The sequence below is a fragment of the Vigna umbellata genome, chromosome 1 (genome assembly GCF_029865625.1).
Source record: "Vigna umbellata cultivar VRB3 chromosome 1, Vumbellata_1.0, whole genome shotgun sequence".
Classification (NCBI taxonomy): Eukaryota; Viridiplantae; Streptophyta; class Magnoliopsida; order Fabales; family Fabaceae; genus Vigna; species Vigna umbellata.
This window is the reverse complement of record NC_142165.1, coordinates 9078003-9094718: the sequence shown is the minus strand read 5'-3', so window position 1 is coordinate 9094718 and position 16716 is coordinate 9078003. Positions and strand designations below refer to the sequence as shown.

Genomic DNA, 16716 nt, shown 5'->3' with positions numbered 1-16716 from the left:
TATGTGGTCCTGGTCGTTAGCATAATTTATGTCATTTGAGATATTCAACTGATGCAGCTTACATTATTAGTCGCTCACAGTCAGAATGCTATGGCACATTGGCAAGTGTTGGAGAAACTTTTTGATGTTAGGTAGCTATGATTGGCCTCTGAATAAAGAGAACAATTTTAATTCCGCCTCCATATTGCGTGCTAACTTGGAGTTGTTGGCTGTTTTTTCTATTGACTGGTATAATAAATTAAAGTATTTTACCTTGCTTCTTGGTAGTTGGGAGTAAATAGTATGAAGTTGCGTATAAGGATAACTATGGATGTTGTCTACAGTGAGCTCACTATTTAGACAATTAGAACTTCAAATGGATTTATCCAGGTGACTATGTTGGAAACTTATAATACTTAGACAGTTACTGAAATTGATATATTGGATCATTTTTAACCGAGTGAAATGGATGTAGGAAAGGTATACAAATTCATTTTTAGCTCACTTAATACTAATTAAAATTTATTAAAAACTTATAAAATGATAGGTGAAGTTTATTGATTGAGATCTTCACATATCTCTTCTGTTGTTATCAAATGGTGGAAGACAGGAAGTGGCTGAGCGGTGAGAGAGAAGAAGACGGGCAACGAACGGCTGAAGACTACCGAACGCCTGAAGGCAGTAAAGCTACCGAGCGCCTGAAGGCATTTAAGCTACCGAACGGCTGAAGGCTACCAAACGGTAGAAGCACGAAAGCCGATTGGTTGCAGAGTTTTAGAATCTTATTATATAGTTTGTTAATTTTGTTTTATTCTTTCTTTGTATATATACTTTGCTTTCGTTATAACTCGACATACTTTTCACTCGAATTCATTCATAGTTATTCTTTTCTCTAGAGCCCTTTTCTTTTCTCTTTTCTCAAACACTTACATGGTATCAACAGAAAGAAAGTAATTAGGGTTCAAAGTTTGTTCCTTTCTTAATCTCACTTTCTCTTCTCTAATGGCCACCCCGATTTCCAACTCCGATCATCTTTCTAATCCTGCCCACCCTCTGTTTCTTCATCCGATGAGAACCCAACCCTCATTCTTGTTAATCCTCCTCTCTCCAACACCAATTTTCAACAATGGAGGCATGATATGTTTGTCGCTCTTGAAACCAAGAACAAAGACAAATTTGTTCTCGGTACCATTTCTTGTCCTCCCCCTGATGATGTTCTTTATGAAGCCTGGAAAAGATGCAACAAGATGTTGATCTCATGGCTAACGCGTTCCATGACTCTTCCTATCAAACAATCTATAATGTGGATGAATTCTGTGCATGAGATTTGGGTCGATCTTCTCCAACGTTTTTCTCATGGTGATAAGTTTCGCATCGCTGATCTTCAAGAAGAACTTCAATCTTGTAAACAAGGTGATTCTACTATCTCTCAATATTATACTCGTCTTCAAATAATTTGGAAAGAACTTTCTTTGTATAAGACCATTCTTCTCTGCACCTGCAATTCTCCTTGCAATTGTGGTTTATTGACCAAGATTCAACAAGAGCGCAACGATGATTCTGTCATAAAGTTTCTTCGTGGGTTAAACGATGAATTTTCCCAAGTCCGTTCTCAGATTATGCTAATGAAACCTATGCCCGCTCTCCCTAAAACTTTTTCTTTGGTCCTTCAACAAGAACGAGAATTTCATAATTCCTCCTCTCAAATTCCACAAGATTCCATGGCCAATCTCAATTTCCAGGACCCTCAGAACAAGACTTCTAATACTTCCCGTGGTGAGTCATTTGGTGGTCGTGGACGAGGACACACCAGTAAATTTGGTGGTCATGCCAAATACTGTGATCACTGTCAAAGAACAAATCACACCTCTGATAATTGCTGGATCAAATATGGCCTTCCCCAAGCTTATAAACCCATCGTCAAACATAATTATGCTCCCTCCAATCCCTCTGCCAACCTGACTGATGTTGTTTCACACACCTCCAATGACTCCTCTAATGATAAAACCCAAGTTTAGTGCAGTTTTTCTCAGGAACAGTATGAAGCTATTCTTGGCTTGTTGAAACAATCTCAACCTTCTACTCCTATCATGGCCAATGTCAATCAATGCACTCCACAATCTTCAGGTTCTTCTTCTACACCCAATTTTTCTTCTTGGATTATAAATAATGGAGTTACTGATCATATATGTTCTTCAAAATTTCTTTTTAATTCTTTACAGCCTATCACTCCTATTTATATACGTTTACCAAATCAAAGTTTTGTTATTGCTAAATTCTCAGGGACTGTCATTTTAGGCAATTTGGTTTTGCACAATACTCTATTTGTTCCCAATTTCTCTGTTCATCTTACTTCTATTTCTAAACTGTTACATTCCAATAATTGTTTCATTATTTTTCATCAAAACAGTTGTCCCATTGTGCAGATGAACACTTACCAGATGATTAGAGTAGCTAAAAAATATCAAGGACTCTTTTATCTCCTTAGTAATAATATCACCAGTACTTCAGAATTAAATTCCTTTCATTCTGTTTTTAGTAATAGCTCTAGTGATTCTTGTAATTTGTGGCACATGAAACTTGGTCATCCTTCAAATAAAATTTTCCAGACATTAACTTCTCAATATTTGATATTTCTTTTCAATTTATTGATGCTTGTGATGCTTGTGCTTTTACTAAACAAAAACGTCTTCAATTTTCTGCTAGCAAAACTAAATCTCCATGTTTCTTTCACCCCATTCATGTTGATATTTAGGGACTTATTTCTACTACTTCCATTGATGGATATAAATATTTTTTGACCATTGTTGATGATTATAGTCGTTTCACATGGATTCTTCTTTTGAAACACAAATCTGACGTCAAATCTTTACTTCAAAACTTCATTCTTTTAACTGAAAACCAATTTTCTTGTAAACTTAAAATAATAAGATCTGACAATGGAAAATAATTTCTTCTTAATGATTTTTATACTACCAAAGGAATCTTTCATGAAACTACTTGTGTTGCTACTCCTCAACAAAATGGCATTGTTGAAAGGAAGCACCAACACATTCTTAATGTTTGTCGATCTCTTCTTTTCCAATCCAAAGTTCCAAACATTTTTTGGTCTTATGTTATAAAGCTTTCCATTCATATTATTAATAGACTGCCAACCCCTTTTCTTCAAAATAAATCTCCTTATGAAATAGTTTATTCCATCAAACCATATTTTTCAAATATGAAAGTTTTTGGATGCTTATCATACTCCAGCTCTGTCACTGCAGGTCGCACAAAGCTTGATTCCAGAAGTAATAAATGCATTTTTCTTGGATACAAATCTGGAACCAAAGGTTTTGTGCTGTATGATTCACATTCACATTCTACTATTGTTTCACGAAATGTCATTTTTCATGAGCATATTTTTCCCTATCAATTTTTTTTAACTCCACCTTCGTGTCCTACACATGATGATATTTCTGATGTTACTCTTTTTGACTTTCCAAATATGGCACCTGTTTCCACTACCACAAATTACCCAACTAGTAATACTTCTAACCATACTTATGATAGCATCATTCTTCCTACTGTTGGACAAAGAGTTTCTCTTAGAAACAAAAGTAGACCTAAGTATTTAGATCATTACTATTGTGGTAGTACTACTTCTAGCATTCCCTCATCCCATACTACCCCGTATCCTATGCATTTGTTCCTTTCTTATGATTATTGCTCTTCTAACCATGCTTCTTTTTGTCATAATATTTCTGCACAAGTTGAACCATCCTCCTTTAAAGAGGCCAACAAGTTTGAATGTTGGCAGCAGACTATGAATTCTGAACTTTGTGTACTTGAAAGAAACCAAACCTGGACTTTGGTGAATCTCCTCGCGGGTAAGAAACCCATAAGTTGTCGTTGGGTTTATCATATCAAGCATAAAATAGATGGCTCTATTGACATATATAAAGCTCGTTTAGTGGCAAGAGGTTTCACTCAAACTGAAGGCTTGGATTACTATGAAACTTTCTCCCCTGTTGTTAAAATCACCGTTGTTCGTCTTGTGCTTGCTCTTGCTACCATCAACAAATGGTTTCTTCATAAGTTAGATGTTGACAATGCCTTTCTCCATGGTGATTTAACTGAAGATATATACATGAAACCCCCCTTGGTCTTTGTCCTTCTACTCCCGATCTTGCTGCAAGCTTCAAAAGTCTCTTTATGGTTTAAAGCAAGCCAGCAGAAATTGGAATCACAAACTAACATCAGAATTACTCTTTCTCGGGTATACACAAAGTTCTGCTGACCATTCTTTATTTATCAAACATTCTCCCTCTACTATTACCATTATTCTGATATATATTGATGATATCCTTCTATCTGGAAATAACTTGTCTGAAATCACTACTGTCAAAGATCACCTCCACAACAAGTTTCACATTAAAAATCTTGGAGATCTCAAATATTTTCTGGGATTCGAAATTGCTAGATCTCAAGCTGGATTATATATAAATCAGATGAAATATTATCTTGAATTGATTTCTGAAGCTGGTATGTTAGGATGTAAATCTGCTGCTACACTTGCTGATCCTTCTGTTAAACTTTATGCTGATGAAGGTGTCCTTCTCACCGATCCTACTTCTTATTGTCGCCTTATTAGTAGGTTGATCTATCTCACCAATACGCGACCTGACATTGCTTTTGCCGTTCAACAACTTAGCCAGTTTGTTTCTACTCCACACCAACCTCATATGCAACAAGTCATAAGGATTATTAGATATTTAAATAATGCTCCTAGTTCTGGTCTATTATATGTTGTTGATAATTCCTTCCGCATTCATGCCTACTCTGATTCTGATTGTGCCACTTGTGCTACCACTAGAAGATCTATAGTTGGTTTCTGTGTCTTCCTTGGAACTACTCTTATTTCTTGGAAGTCAAAGAAACAAACCATCATTTCCAAATCCTCTTCTGAAGCCGAATATAGGTCCTTATCTTCTCTAACTTGTGAATTGCAATTGCTGCAATATCTTTTAAAAGATCTACATATACCTTGCCTGAATCCTTACTCAGTCTTTTGTGACAACAATTCTGCTATCCATATTGCCAATAATCCCACCTTTCATGAAAGAACCAAACATATAAACATAGACTGTCACATTACTAGACAAAAGCTTCAAGATGGTCTCATCAAGCTTCTTCATGTGTCTTATGCCAATCAAGTTGCTAACGTTTTCACCAAGTCCCTTTATCCCTCTCCTTTTAACACTATTACTTCCAAGCTAAACATGCGTAATATCCATATTCATCTTGAGGGAGGGTGATAGAGATCTTCACAGATCTCTTCTTCTGTTGTTACCGAACGGTGGAAGACAGGAAGTGGTCGAGCGGTGAGGGAGAAGAAGACGGGAAATGAACGACTGAAGACTACCGAACGCCTGAAGACAATAAAGCTATGGAATGACTGAAGGCTACCGAACGGTAGAAGCACGAAAGCCGATCGGTTGTAGAGTTGTAGAATCTTATTATATAGTTTGTTAATTCTGTTTTTATTCTCTCTTTGTATATATACTTTGCTTCCGCTGTAACTCCACACACTTTTCACTTGAATTCATTCACAATTATTCTTTTCTCTGGAACCTTTTTCTTTTCTCTTTTCTCAAACACTTACATTTTTTAAATAAAAATTGAATTTTACAAACTCATAAATATGATTTTCTCCAATAATGTTTTATGTTCACTTTTTTTTAATATGGCATCTTAGGTTTCATTTCATTCAATGTTAAAATAATTCAAACCCAAAAAAAAATTGTGTAATTTGATTTCATTTTCACTTTATTATCAATCACGACACCGATAATTTGTTACTGATAATTTGTTAGTGATTTAAAAAAGTGCCTTTTATGAAAAACAATCTAATAATTATTTTAAAATTTCAAAGCAAGGAGGTTTTTTATCTATCGCATTTTACTCTATATCTTTTTGAATTATATATACATATACATATATATTACTAAGTGCTTTTCTTGAAGCGTGGCTAGTTTGATAAAATGAGATATATTTGTTTGAGTGTGTGCCTCCAAAATATGAGTAGGAACCAGCAAGGCTGCCCAAATGAGTTGGAGTATGGTCATATTAAGAAATAGAAATTATCTGATGATTGAATAGAATCCAACATCATCTTATGTATTTAGGTTGTAAAATATAACATAAAATATAAAACAATTCTTTGCAACCTGCCAGCTTGACCTGACCTTCACAGAATGGAGAACACCTTTTCATTCTCAACTTCACATTCTGTGTCTCATTCTCTTCTTTTGTTCTCTGCTTCTACACCCTTTATTTATTCTCAATGTCTAAATGTCTCTCCTTTTGACTTCATAAAAAAAAGAAAGAAACAAAACTTCCACTCTAATACCTTATTCTTGTAATTGGTATATACATATTATATATGGTATAGTATGTAGGTCAGTCATGAACCGAACCGTCAACAAATCTTTCTATATCACATGAAATGGTCAATTGACCGGTCGGTTAGACTACAAACATAATTAGCGTTAAGAATAATTACATCAACCTTAAGAGAGATTATTACTATTTGAACCGTAATTACGTTAGCACTAATCATAAGTTCATTCCAAAATCTATCAATACATGTTTGATATCTTGGTTACTTTTTACTATCTATTTATTTCTAGAGCATTCAGACAAACATTTATTTTAATATCAGAGTGTTTTCTGTAGGTAACACCCCAACTCGACTGAACAAAAGAGAAACGATTGAAGACAAAACTTTAACCTAAGCTTGAAACTTAGAGACCATTTGAGAAAAGACTTAACATCGACCTTATAAACCGAAATATTTATGAAAACTTTTTTGGAGTATGTTTCGTTATTTTCCTGAAATTAGATGTTTAAGTAGTTACGTAAAAAAGTACTCAATATTAAAAATATACATTAGTTATCTTATACGAAGCCTTAATCTTAGTTTAATGAATGATGTAAAAGTAATCTCTTCTATTAGACTTAATCTTTGTAGGTAATGCAAAAGTTTTCATCAAAAGTAGCACACTTAGAACTGAAAGGAGAAGACATGGTATTATAAAATTGATTGAGCCCGCGTCATTTGTGCATATGGATTGTAGAATGGAGACATGATTTACTAAAAAGAATAGACAAAGCTAAAGTTCTATACTAATTATAATGACTTAAAAATTAATATATTTGATTACGATGAAGATTAACTATGTTTTATAGGTGAAAAACATATGGTTTATACTTAGTTAGCATTTCCATTGTACCAAGCTTTTGCAGCAGCCATGATTATAGTTACAACACATTATGTCGTTTTATAGTGTCGCTTTTTTCACTATTTTTTTTTTCTGACCATAATCTTTGGTTTCCTATTAATTGAGTATGATTCGTGGTATGCATATTTTAGTTGTCGTAATAGTTGGCACTTTCTCTTTCTTTTATTGCTTTGTGCTACAAATAATGGTCAAAAGAAACCTACTTGCTTGTTTTGTATTGCCTTTTATATGTTAATGTTTGAAATTAAGGCCCCAACATTTTGTTCGTACATCTTCGAAGCTGGATAGAATATTTCGAGAAAGGATTAGGTGGGTTCATTATTTTCATAATTATATCATTTATAAATATTGAAGCTCATTTGCTTAGTTTTGTATATAGTCCTTATCTCTAATTTCACTAATGAAGGACTTTATATATTTATTTATTAATGACGGTTTTAATTGTAATTAAAATATTTCATTAATTAATGATGGTGACAAAGTATGACACGACTTAATAAATAATAATAACTTGAGATATTCAACAAAATCTACGACAAGAGTTGAATTTCTTGTTATTGCTTTTCGATAATATTTGCTTCTTAAAATTTCTTTTCCAACATTATTCAGAATATATTTGATGCAACTTGTACGTAATTGAAATTCAAAAATTTCTTTGTGTGGCAGCCAAGTTAAGGATTTAACATGTTCAAATCATTTTAACTTTGTTAAACACGAATAATTTTATCTTAAAAATGTGTTTTGATGAATTAGGAGAATTCATAGAATTAAATTATGACGTGAGACTTTTAGATGTGTAAAATCTAAGTTCTTAGTTGATGATAAGAAAATGAAATGATTTGGATCCTTACTTAATATATCCATATTTTGACTACTGCAAATTTTTTGAACATCCTTAAAATTACCATATTTAAGATATTCTGTGTCGAAGTGTGAAATCAACTCATCACACATAATTATTTAACGAAAAGACGTATCAATAGGTTTTGGCAGTAGACTTTTGAAAAAGTTGAGTTGTTCTTAATATATTGAGGTACGATGCAACGAGAATAAATGGAAAATTTCTTAAAGAATATTTTTATCCATTCTAAATCAACTAATTTTAGTACATGTAATACATAATACTCAATGTTTCGATTCAAAATTAAGGTTAGTTTAGAGAGTTTAGGTTTTTATAATGTGGGATTTCCTTTGCACTTAATTAGTTGTATAGTTGAAGCTTGAGTAATAATTATGTCTCTTTAAATATAATAAGATAGGAAATATTAGAAAATTAATTCTATCTTTTTTTTACTAATAAATTAATAGTTTTTAATAAAAAAAATTTAATATTTTTGAGATTATAACAAATTTGTTTAATTTATTTATTACCATAATAAATTGATCTGAAACAGAGACTGAAGACTCTAAATTTTATTTCACTCAAATGTTGATAAAAGAGTTTTATTTTTTGTACTTTTGATTGTGATAGAATAATATTTTATATGGCTCCAAATCTCCTTATAATCTGTAATTAGAGGTTTTCTAAAATTATAACACTACACAGTCTCCTATCTTGATCAGATTTAGACTGTATTTCTTTCAGATTGGTAAACGTACGTTTTTTAAGTTATGAAAGTACATTAGTCAATAACATAATTTAAGATTTTATTTGTGAAAACATAATCATGATAGTGTTTAATTTATAATTTCATTTCTTATACATCATATTTTTCAAAATAAATATTAATATAATTTGATAACATATTAAATTATAAAATTTTGGTGTAAGTTTATTAAAAAGGTATATTTATTTCTGTTTTGTTCTTATAATGTTGACTTTGTTTTTTTTATCTTTCAATCTATTTTTTATCATAACAATTGGTATATTTTTCATATGGTGTATATTAGGTAAAAAAAAGCTAATGATGTATATTATGTAATTTTTGTTTAAGTATTAAGTTGTGTTTCTCCCTAGGACTATTATTATTTGTATTAGAGATATGGTACAAATGTCATAGTGTCAATTAAATAACATATCATTGTTACTAATAATTATTATTCTTTCTTATTAACAAAATATTTGTTCCTTCTATAAGATTTGTTGATTTCTATCACATTTTTTTAGTTAATATTATTCAAGCAAATTATTAGTTTGTTTAAACAATATTGGTTGACACTCAAATTATATTAAAGTTTGAGCTTGAGTGATAGATTATATTTTGTGAAGATATATCGTTCTGAGACGATAATATTCTTAATATGTTATCTCTAACATATTTTGTATTGAGACTTGTAAGATTATATATTTAGGAATGGAACAATAAATTAATAAATTTGGTTAAAATAGACTTTAATACAATATTATAAAATAAATTTAAATTTTATTCAATTTTACAAAATAAATTTGTTAATTAAATACTGTAAATTCATCTCATATGTAATATATATAATCTTCAAATTATTAATTTAAGTACATAAATATATCATGTAATGAGAATTTATGAAATTTTTTAAAATTTAATCAAAAAATATAACATTATCGTTACTCAATTTTGAAATTACTCTTTTATATGATATTGCTACATAGAATTTATACCAAATATATTGAGATTTTGTAATATGCACATAGATTGTATATACATGCCAGGAGTATGTAAATAATTAATATGTTAAATGGATTTTAAACCTGCATATTTTATGTTTCACAGTGATATCTATTATAAAAATGCTATCAAATAGAACTCTTTTAGATGGTAAACCATTATTAACAAATGGTAAAAGAAAAAAACATTTTATCAAGAAAAAATGGAGTTCTATTGAAAAAAAAAATCCTTATGGCGTGCTATTAAGCAATTTTTTAGTTTCCAAACATGAAATCTACTATAAAATCGAGTTGAATTTATATATGATGAAAATAAGAGAAATCAAATCAGTTCCATAACAAGTTTTATGACTAAAGAGTTATTAGTTTCATTTATGCATAAATTATTTTTGGACTATTGTATTTTTGAGTAAATATTTTCTTTCTACCAAAAATAACATTGATATCATGTTATACTTATTTATAATTAAATTGATCATGACCAATCATTTTATATTTGGAACAAAATTGAGATAACTTCTTGTACTCCACTTCAATAATAAACGCAAATTTTGATCTTTTTACCAAAATTTGATTACGCAAATTAGATAATAAATCAATATCAATCAAAACACATGCAAAGAAACTTCAAAATTATTGGTATAATCATCTAAAAATAAAATGTACCAATTTCACATGTTATTGAGAAAATTGCTTTGGATTGACAATACTCTAAAGGAAAGTCATGAATGTAAATCTAACTTTAGTTTTCGTGAGTTTCATAGAAGTTGAGAAAAAACCTTTTATCCAAGAAAAAACACGAAGAATGTCAGGAGATAAATTTCAAGTTTCAGTATCCAATGCCTTTCACATGTCTTTTAAAGAAGAAAACACAAATTCATAGAATTATTTGCGAAGTGAAATTGTCTTCCATTGACCTAAATGCTTCAAGCTACATTAAACTTTTTACAAATGTCCAAATGTGTCACGAATATCCCATTTTGTTAACATCCATGCAAATGATTTTTGTACTCCTCTAAACCAAAAAGATTAACTTAATTTGCACAAAGATCATATCTCCCTTTGAGAAGGTAATTGGGAAAAATGAATATTACATGTCTTATTAAGGACTTGGACAAAATATACGTTTTTGTGACATTTGAAAAAAATTTAGAGAAAGATGATTTTTTTGTGTTCTTAATCTTATAAGCAACCCTAGGAATGTGAAACTCCGAAGAAGGAATCATATTTATGTCTCACCGTTCGGTAGACCCAACCACCTCCAACATATAATCATGAATGAAGACTCCAAGTGATGCATGATCAACACTCCATATGTAAGACTTTAACCTTTACAAGCCACTACCGAATAATAATTGGTGGCAACTAACAACGCCTTTGGTGAAGGTGCAACCTGTTTGTCAGTCACAGTGTGAGTCAGTCGTGGGTAATCATGATAATATTTATGTTGTAAACTAGTTTTCTCTTGTTAAATCTGATTCCTTGAGTGATATGTCTTATTTAAAAGATGTCACTCTCATCATGAATAATTTGTAGAATTTACAACAATTAGATAAACTAATAGTAGTTCAATGATAGTTCTTAATCCTTTAACATCTAAAGAGATTCGTTTTTTTAAAAGAAAATAAAATTAACTTTAAATGAGCTAATATGTACGAAGATATGAAATATTCTAATATTGAAGAGGATGATACATGGAAATCTAACGAGGATAGATCAAAGAAAGTTAATACTAAATCCTCTAAAATAAAGATGCTTAAAAATTAAAAATGGAAGAGGATTGACTAAGGACAAATTTTTTAATTTGTTAATAAATTTGTCTTTTTTTCTGATACGTGACGTGTAATAATTTAATGTAACATTTTTTTTAATAAAATGTTGAGAGTTATACCTAAAATGAACCTATTTGAAATTTAATTATATGCTTCATTTTTAATTTATTTTAAATTGTACGTTTTTAAATCAAATTTTGTACATGATGAAATAAGAGAAAAAAAAAACAGTACTTTCAATTTATGTATAAACTATTTTGTAAAGTCTCCGTAGCCAGCAAATTGAGTAAGAACTTCTTTCAATTTTCTCATCTTCTGTCCCTTTCATACTTTTTCTTCTTTTTGTGAAATCCTTCTTATTTTATTTGCAAATATGATTCTGCGTTTGCATTTCATATTTGAATTTTAAACAAAAAATGGCAAAAACTATCACATCTTTCAAATATTTTAAAATCGTTTACTATAATTAATGTTATAAGCTATCATTTGTCAGAAGGGGTAACATTAACTGAGTAAATTCTAATTCTGTAACAGTGCAAAACGAGAAACTCTTTTTATTTTAAACAGAAAACGAAAAAAGTAATTAATATAGTGGATGTTTTTAAATGAATAACTCTTTAATTTATTTTACCCACAGATTTATACCATCTTTGAACGAATTTAAGTTATAAAATATGGTTTCAAACATAAGAAAATTTGAATTACATTTATGCTATTCAACATTTCACAGTAAAAAATATTATTTTTTAAATAAATTCATTATAGTTAAATTATATTTATTATTTTTTTAATTAATATTACTGCTAATCATTTTTTATATTTGGGTTAAAAATAATTATTACAAATATTTTTAGAATAGATGTTAAGTAGAGTAATTTCAAATGAATTTCTCAAGTAGATTTCAAAAACTAAATAATTGTTTATCTCTCTTTTTTTTTTAAATATACTCATTTTTGTAATATGAAACTAAATTAAAAAAACTACTCCACGTGTGGGTGTTGTTACATACTGAGTTGTCTAAATTGAAAAAAAAAAAAAAGTGAAAGAAAAATTTACGAGCCAAACACGGCCTAAAGAAAAGAAAGAAAAGCCGATCTGAAAACAGGTTCAAAATCCACGTTATCTGATGTCAACAACAAAGTCTGCAACAAACACCCTGAAAAGTTTCACCGTACTTGAGAGTTGAGGCTCTTCAACTCTCTCTCTCTCATTCTCTCTGCCAACGATGCAGAAACAGCCGCAACCCCCAGCCCCGAAACCCATTCTTTCCCTCAATGAAGAATAATAATTCACTCTTCTCCGCGGTTACCTTCACCCTCTTCACTGTCATCCTCTTAATCCTCTCTTCACTGTCACCCTCCCATGCCATTGGTTCCGCCTCCACTCTCGCCGTCACCTCTGCCGCCGTCTGCGGCGTGGTGGCATCGGAGCCGACACGGCGCATTGCGTGCTACAGCGATGGACACGTCGTCGCCGTTGCTCCCAACATCTCCTTCTCCGCGATCTCCGGCGGCCTGAGCTACTTCTGCGGCCTCCGGTCCGGCAACTACACTCTTCTCTGCTGGGACACCCTTTCGTACTTCCAAAGCAAGAGACTTTACAACAATGGCACTGTTCTATTCGAGAATCTCGCCCTCGGGGACTTCCAGGTTTGCGCCACCGCTGTCGGCGATGGAGCGGTGTCGTGTTGGAGAACCAATGCCGCCTTCGAATTGCCTTCTGGGTCGGACCGGTTTTCTTCTATTTCGTCTGGTTCGGGTTTTTCTTGCGGAATTTTGAAGGGTAGTAATTGGGTTCGGTGTTGGGGGCTTGAGGCTAGAGCGAGAAAAATGGAGAGTGAGTTTGGGAACGTGTCTATGGCGAGTCTTGTGGCTGGGGAGTCACATGTATGTGGGTTGAATTCAAGTGGGTATTTGGTTTGTAGAGGAAGTAACGATTTTGGTCAGATTGATGTTCCTGAAGGAGGGGCTTTGGAGTTTTCTGGTCTGGCTCTTGGAGCTGAGCATAGTTGTGCTATTCGGAGATCCAATGGTTCTGTCGTTTGTTGGGGTGGGAGAGGGTTGTTTGAGGTTAATGCTACAAAAGGTGTTTCTTTTGAGGTTCTTGTTTCTGGGTCCAATTTTACTTGTGGATTGACGACTAACAATTTTTCAGTTATTTGTTGGGGTCCTGGTTGGGTTAATACTTCAGGTTATGAAATTCCTTTGCCTCCTTTACTTCCAGGGCCTTGCGTTCAATCTTCCTGCAGTGAATGTGGGATATATCCTCAATCCGATTCTCTCTGTTCTGGCTATGGTAACATCTGTAAGCCAAGACCTTGTTGGCCTCCAATGCCAGGGCCAGAACCACCACAAATGGCACCGCCACCTGTGGTGGCAGTGCCACCTGCGTCTCAGTCAAGTGCCTTCACCAAAGGGTTATTGGCATTTGCCATTGTTGGATGCTTGGGAGGTGTTACTGGGATATGCAGTGTGATTTATTGCTTATGGACTGGGGTTTGTTTAGGGAAGAAGAAAATTCACAATTCTGTGCAGCCAACAATCACTAGAGGTGGCAGTGTAAACGGTGGTGGTGGTGGTTCTAGCAATAGTATTAGTCCTCCGTCGAGATCATCCACCATTAGGCGTCAAGGGTCGCGGATAATGAGACGCCAAAGGAGTGGAACCTCATCAGCAAAGCATCCTGAAAGGGCTGAGGAATTCACCTTGGCTGAGCTTGTTGCAGCTACGGATAATTTCTCCCTTGAGAACAAGATTGGTGCTGGAAGCTATGGCGTTGTTTATAGAGGCAAACTTGCAGATGGCCGTGAGGTGGCAATCAAAAGGGGCGAAACAGGTACAAAGATGAAGAAGTTTCAAGAGAAAGAGAGCGCATTCGAGTCAGAATTGGCCTTCTTGTCCCGTTTGCACCACAAGCACTTGGTAAGGCTGGTGGGGTTCTGTGAGGAGAAAGACGAGAGGCTCTTGGTGTATGAGTACATGAAGAATGGAGCATTGTATGATCATTTGCATGACAAAAACAATGTGGACAAGAGTAGCAGTGTCTTGAATTCTTGGCGAATGAGGATCAAAATCGCTCTGGATGCTTCGCGAGGAATTGAGTATCTCCATAACTACGCAGTTCCATCTATAATTCACCGAGACATAAAGTCTTCAAACATTCTCATCGACGCGACTTGGACAGCGAGAGTATCCGATTTTGGATTGTCATTGATGAGTCCAGAATCTGACCTTGATTACCGGCCAACGAAAGCAGCAGGAACAGTAGGATATATTGATCCTGAATATTATGGTCTAAATGTATTGACAGCAAAGAGTGATGTCTATGGTCTTGGAGTGGTACTGCTAGAGCTATTAACAGGAAAGAGAGCAATATTCAAGAATGATGAAAATGGAGGCACCCCAGTGAGTTTGGTGGACTTTGCAGTGCCAGTTATTATGGCAGGAGAATTGGCAAAATTTTTGGACCCAAGGGTTGAACCACCAGAGTTAAATGAGACAGAAGCAGTGGAGCTAGTGGCATATACAGCTATGCATTGTGTAAATTTGGAGGGGAAGGACAGACCAACAATGGCTGATATTGTGGCAAATTTGGAGCGTGCATTGGCTCTTTGTGATAGTAGTCATGGCAGCATTTCCAGTGGTACAGTCTCCATTGTATCAGACTGACACTCAAACCCTGATAAAGGGAATTAAAGTAGAAAAAAATGTTTCCTTATTTCTATTGATTCTTTTCCCGAAAATTATAAGGGTATACTCATGAGGGTGTATAAAGACTAGGAATGTCACCTAACATCAAGCTGTAGCGTAGAATTTTGCGCAACACTTACAGCCAGTAAAACTCATCACTTTTAACTTTAGCTATTCTCCTTATCAGACGAGATTTTGCAACCTGTAATCCTTGTATCCTCGCACAGGGCATAATTTCAAACAATTCATTTGTGCTAATGCGTGTGACATTGTGTGCAAGTACACCAGATTTTTTGTAACCACTCTTTTTGTCCTTTATGCTACACGTTAAAGCAATGTACTCGATGCAACCTCCATGTTAAGGTTTAGGCTATAAGTTTGAGGCATTGTACTTGATGTAACGTGGAAATTTGGAGCTCTTGCATTTTATATTTCGTCGGAGGAGAAGGCACCGTCATGAACTACTTATTTGGCGACGCGTTGACGGGGAAGCTACTTGTAGTTTACCAAGTCTGCTTGCAAATTTGACAAGCGTGTGAGAGAATAGGTGGGAAAGAGTGTGAACAGCAAAGATTGGCTTCAGTGTGAAAACATAATGTTAGTATAGGTTACTATTTGTGAGAGTGAGTGGTTGAGCCATTGGGTCCTGAAGTGCTATAATTAACCTTTTTTCTTCTTCTTTATCACCTTTCCAAAACATGGACCCCATAAAAATAGATTGGTCTACACATTTTTTAATTACTTGGAAGAAAGATGTTGCTGACTTCTATGAACCAATTTCAGAAGTGGATTGGTTGATGACTTAATGGCTATTGCAGAATGGCTACTTTCTAATCACACGTCAGCTACGTGATGGGGGTCATAACACAGGCTTTGGAGTACACACAGGTTCTAGGACTAGTCTGAAACAATTTGCTCTTCCTATTGAAAGTAACAACTCAAGTCAAAATTTCTGTGGACTGGTCAAATACGGAAGAGTGACTCAATGGCTGAAGATTGATGACAGATGATGCAAATTTTGCACATGCTGCTGGGCAAAGGGTTCTGGGCCATAGGCCTAATGGGTTACTGAAGTGGGAATGAGTTGGGCCCATGATGTTGATGATGATGAGTATGTCCTTTTGTAATTAAGGGGTGGTACTAATCCAACACCCTTTTGTCCATTTATGTTTGCTATGAATGCTTCTAGGTCAAGGCAAAATACCCACCCAAGACAGTTTATGGGTTCTTTGGTGTAATGTCAGAAGGGATAATAACTTTACAGGTATGCATCTAAACTGTGACAACATCGCTTGCTTTTGGCGTATAGAAAAACTCAGAAGTAGATATTATGGTAAAATGTTTTCATTAATATGATTTGTGAATTCTATCTTATTAATGTTTGCCATATGGTAGCCAAAATATCATAT

At 33.6% G+C, this 16716-nt stretch overlaps 2 protein-coding genes across 2 annotated transcripts; both read left to right on the top strand.

Annotated features, from left to right (window-relative positions):
- Positions 1-1118: 1118 nt before the first annotated feature.
- Positions 1119-1997, top strand: LOC124848032 (uncharacterized). Its single transcript, XM_047325637.2, has one exon. The coding sequence runs from the start codon at positions 1119-1121 to the stop codon at positions 1995-1997; it is 879 nt and encodes a 292-aa protein (XP_047181593.2).
- Positions 1998-12681: 10684 nt separating this feature from the next.
- CCR3 (CRINKLY4 related 3) lies at positions 12682-15991 on the top strand. The gene has a single exon (XM_047325635.2). The coding sequence runs from the start codon at positions 12893-12895 to the stop codon at positions 15284-15286; it is 2394 nt and encodes a 797-aa protein (XP_047181591.1). The 5' UTR covers positions 12682-12892; the 3' UTR covers positions 15287-15991.
- Positions 15992-16716: the final 725 nt, after the last annotated feature.

What these genes read in the sequence shown, in the direction of transcription:
- LOC124848032 (XM_047325637.2), top strand. Translation starts at nt 1,119, where the DNA reads ATGTTTGTCGCTCTTGAAACCAAGAACAAAGACAAATTTGTTCTCGGT.
- CCR3 (XM_047325635.2), top strand. Translation starts at nt 12,893, where the DNA reads ATGAAGAATAATAATTCACTCTTCTCCGCGGTTACCTTCACCCTCTTC.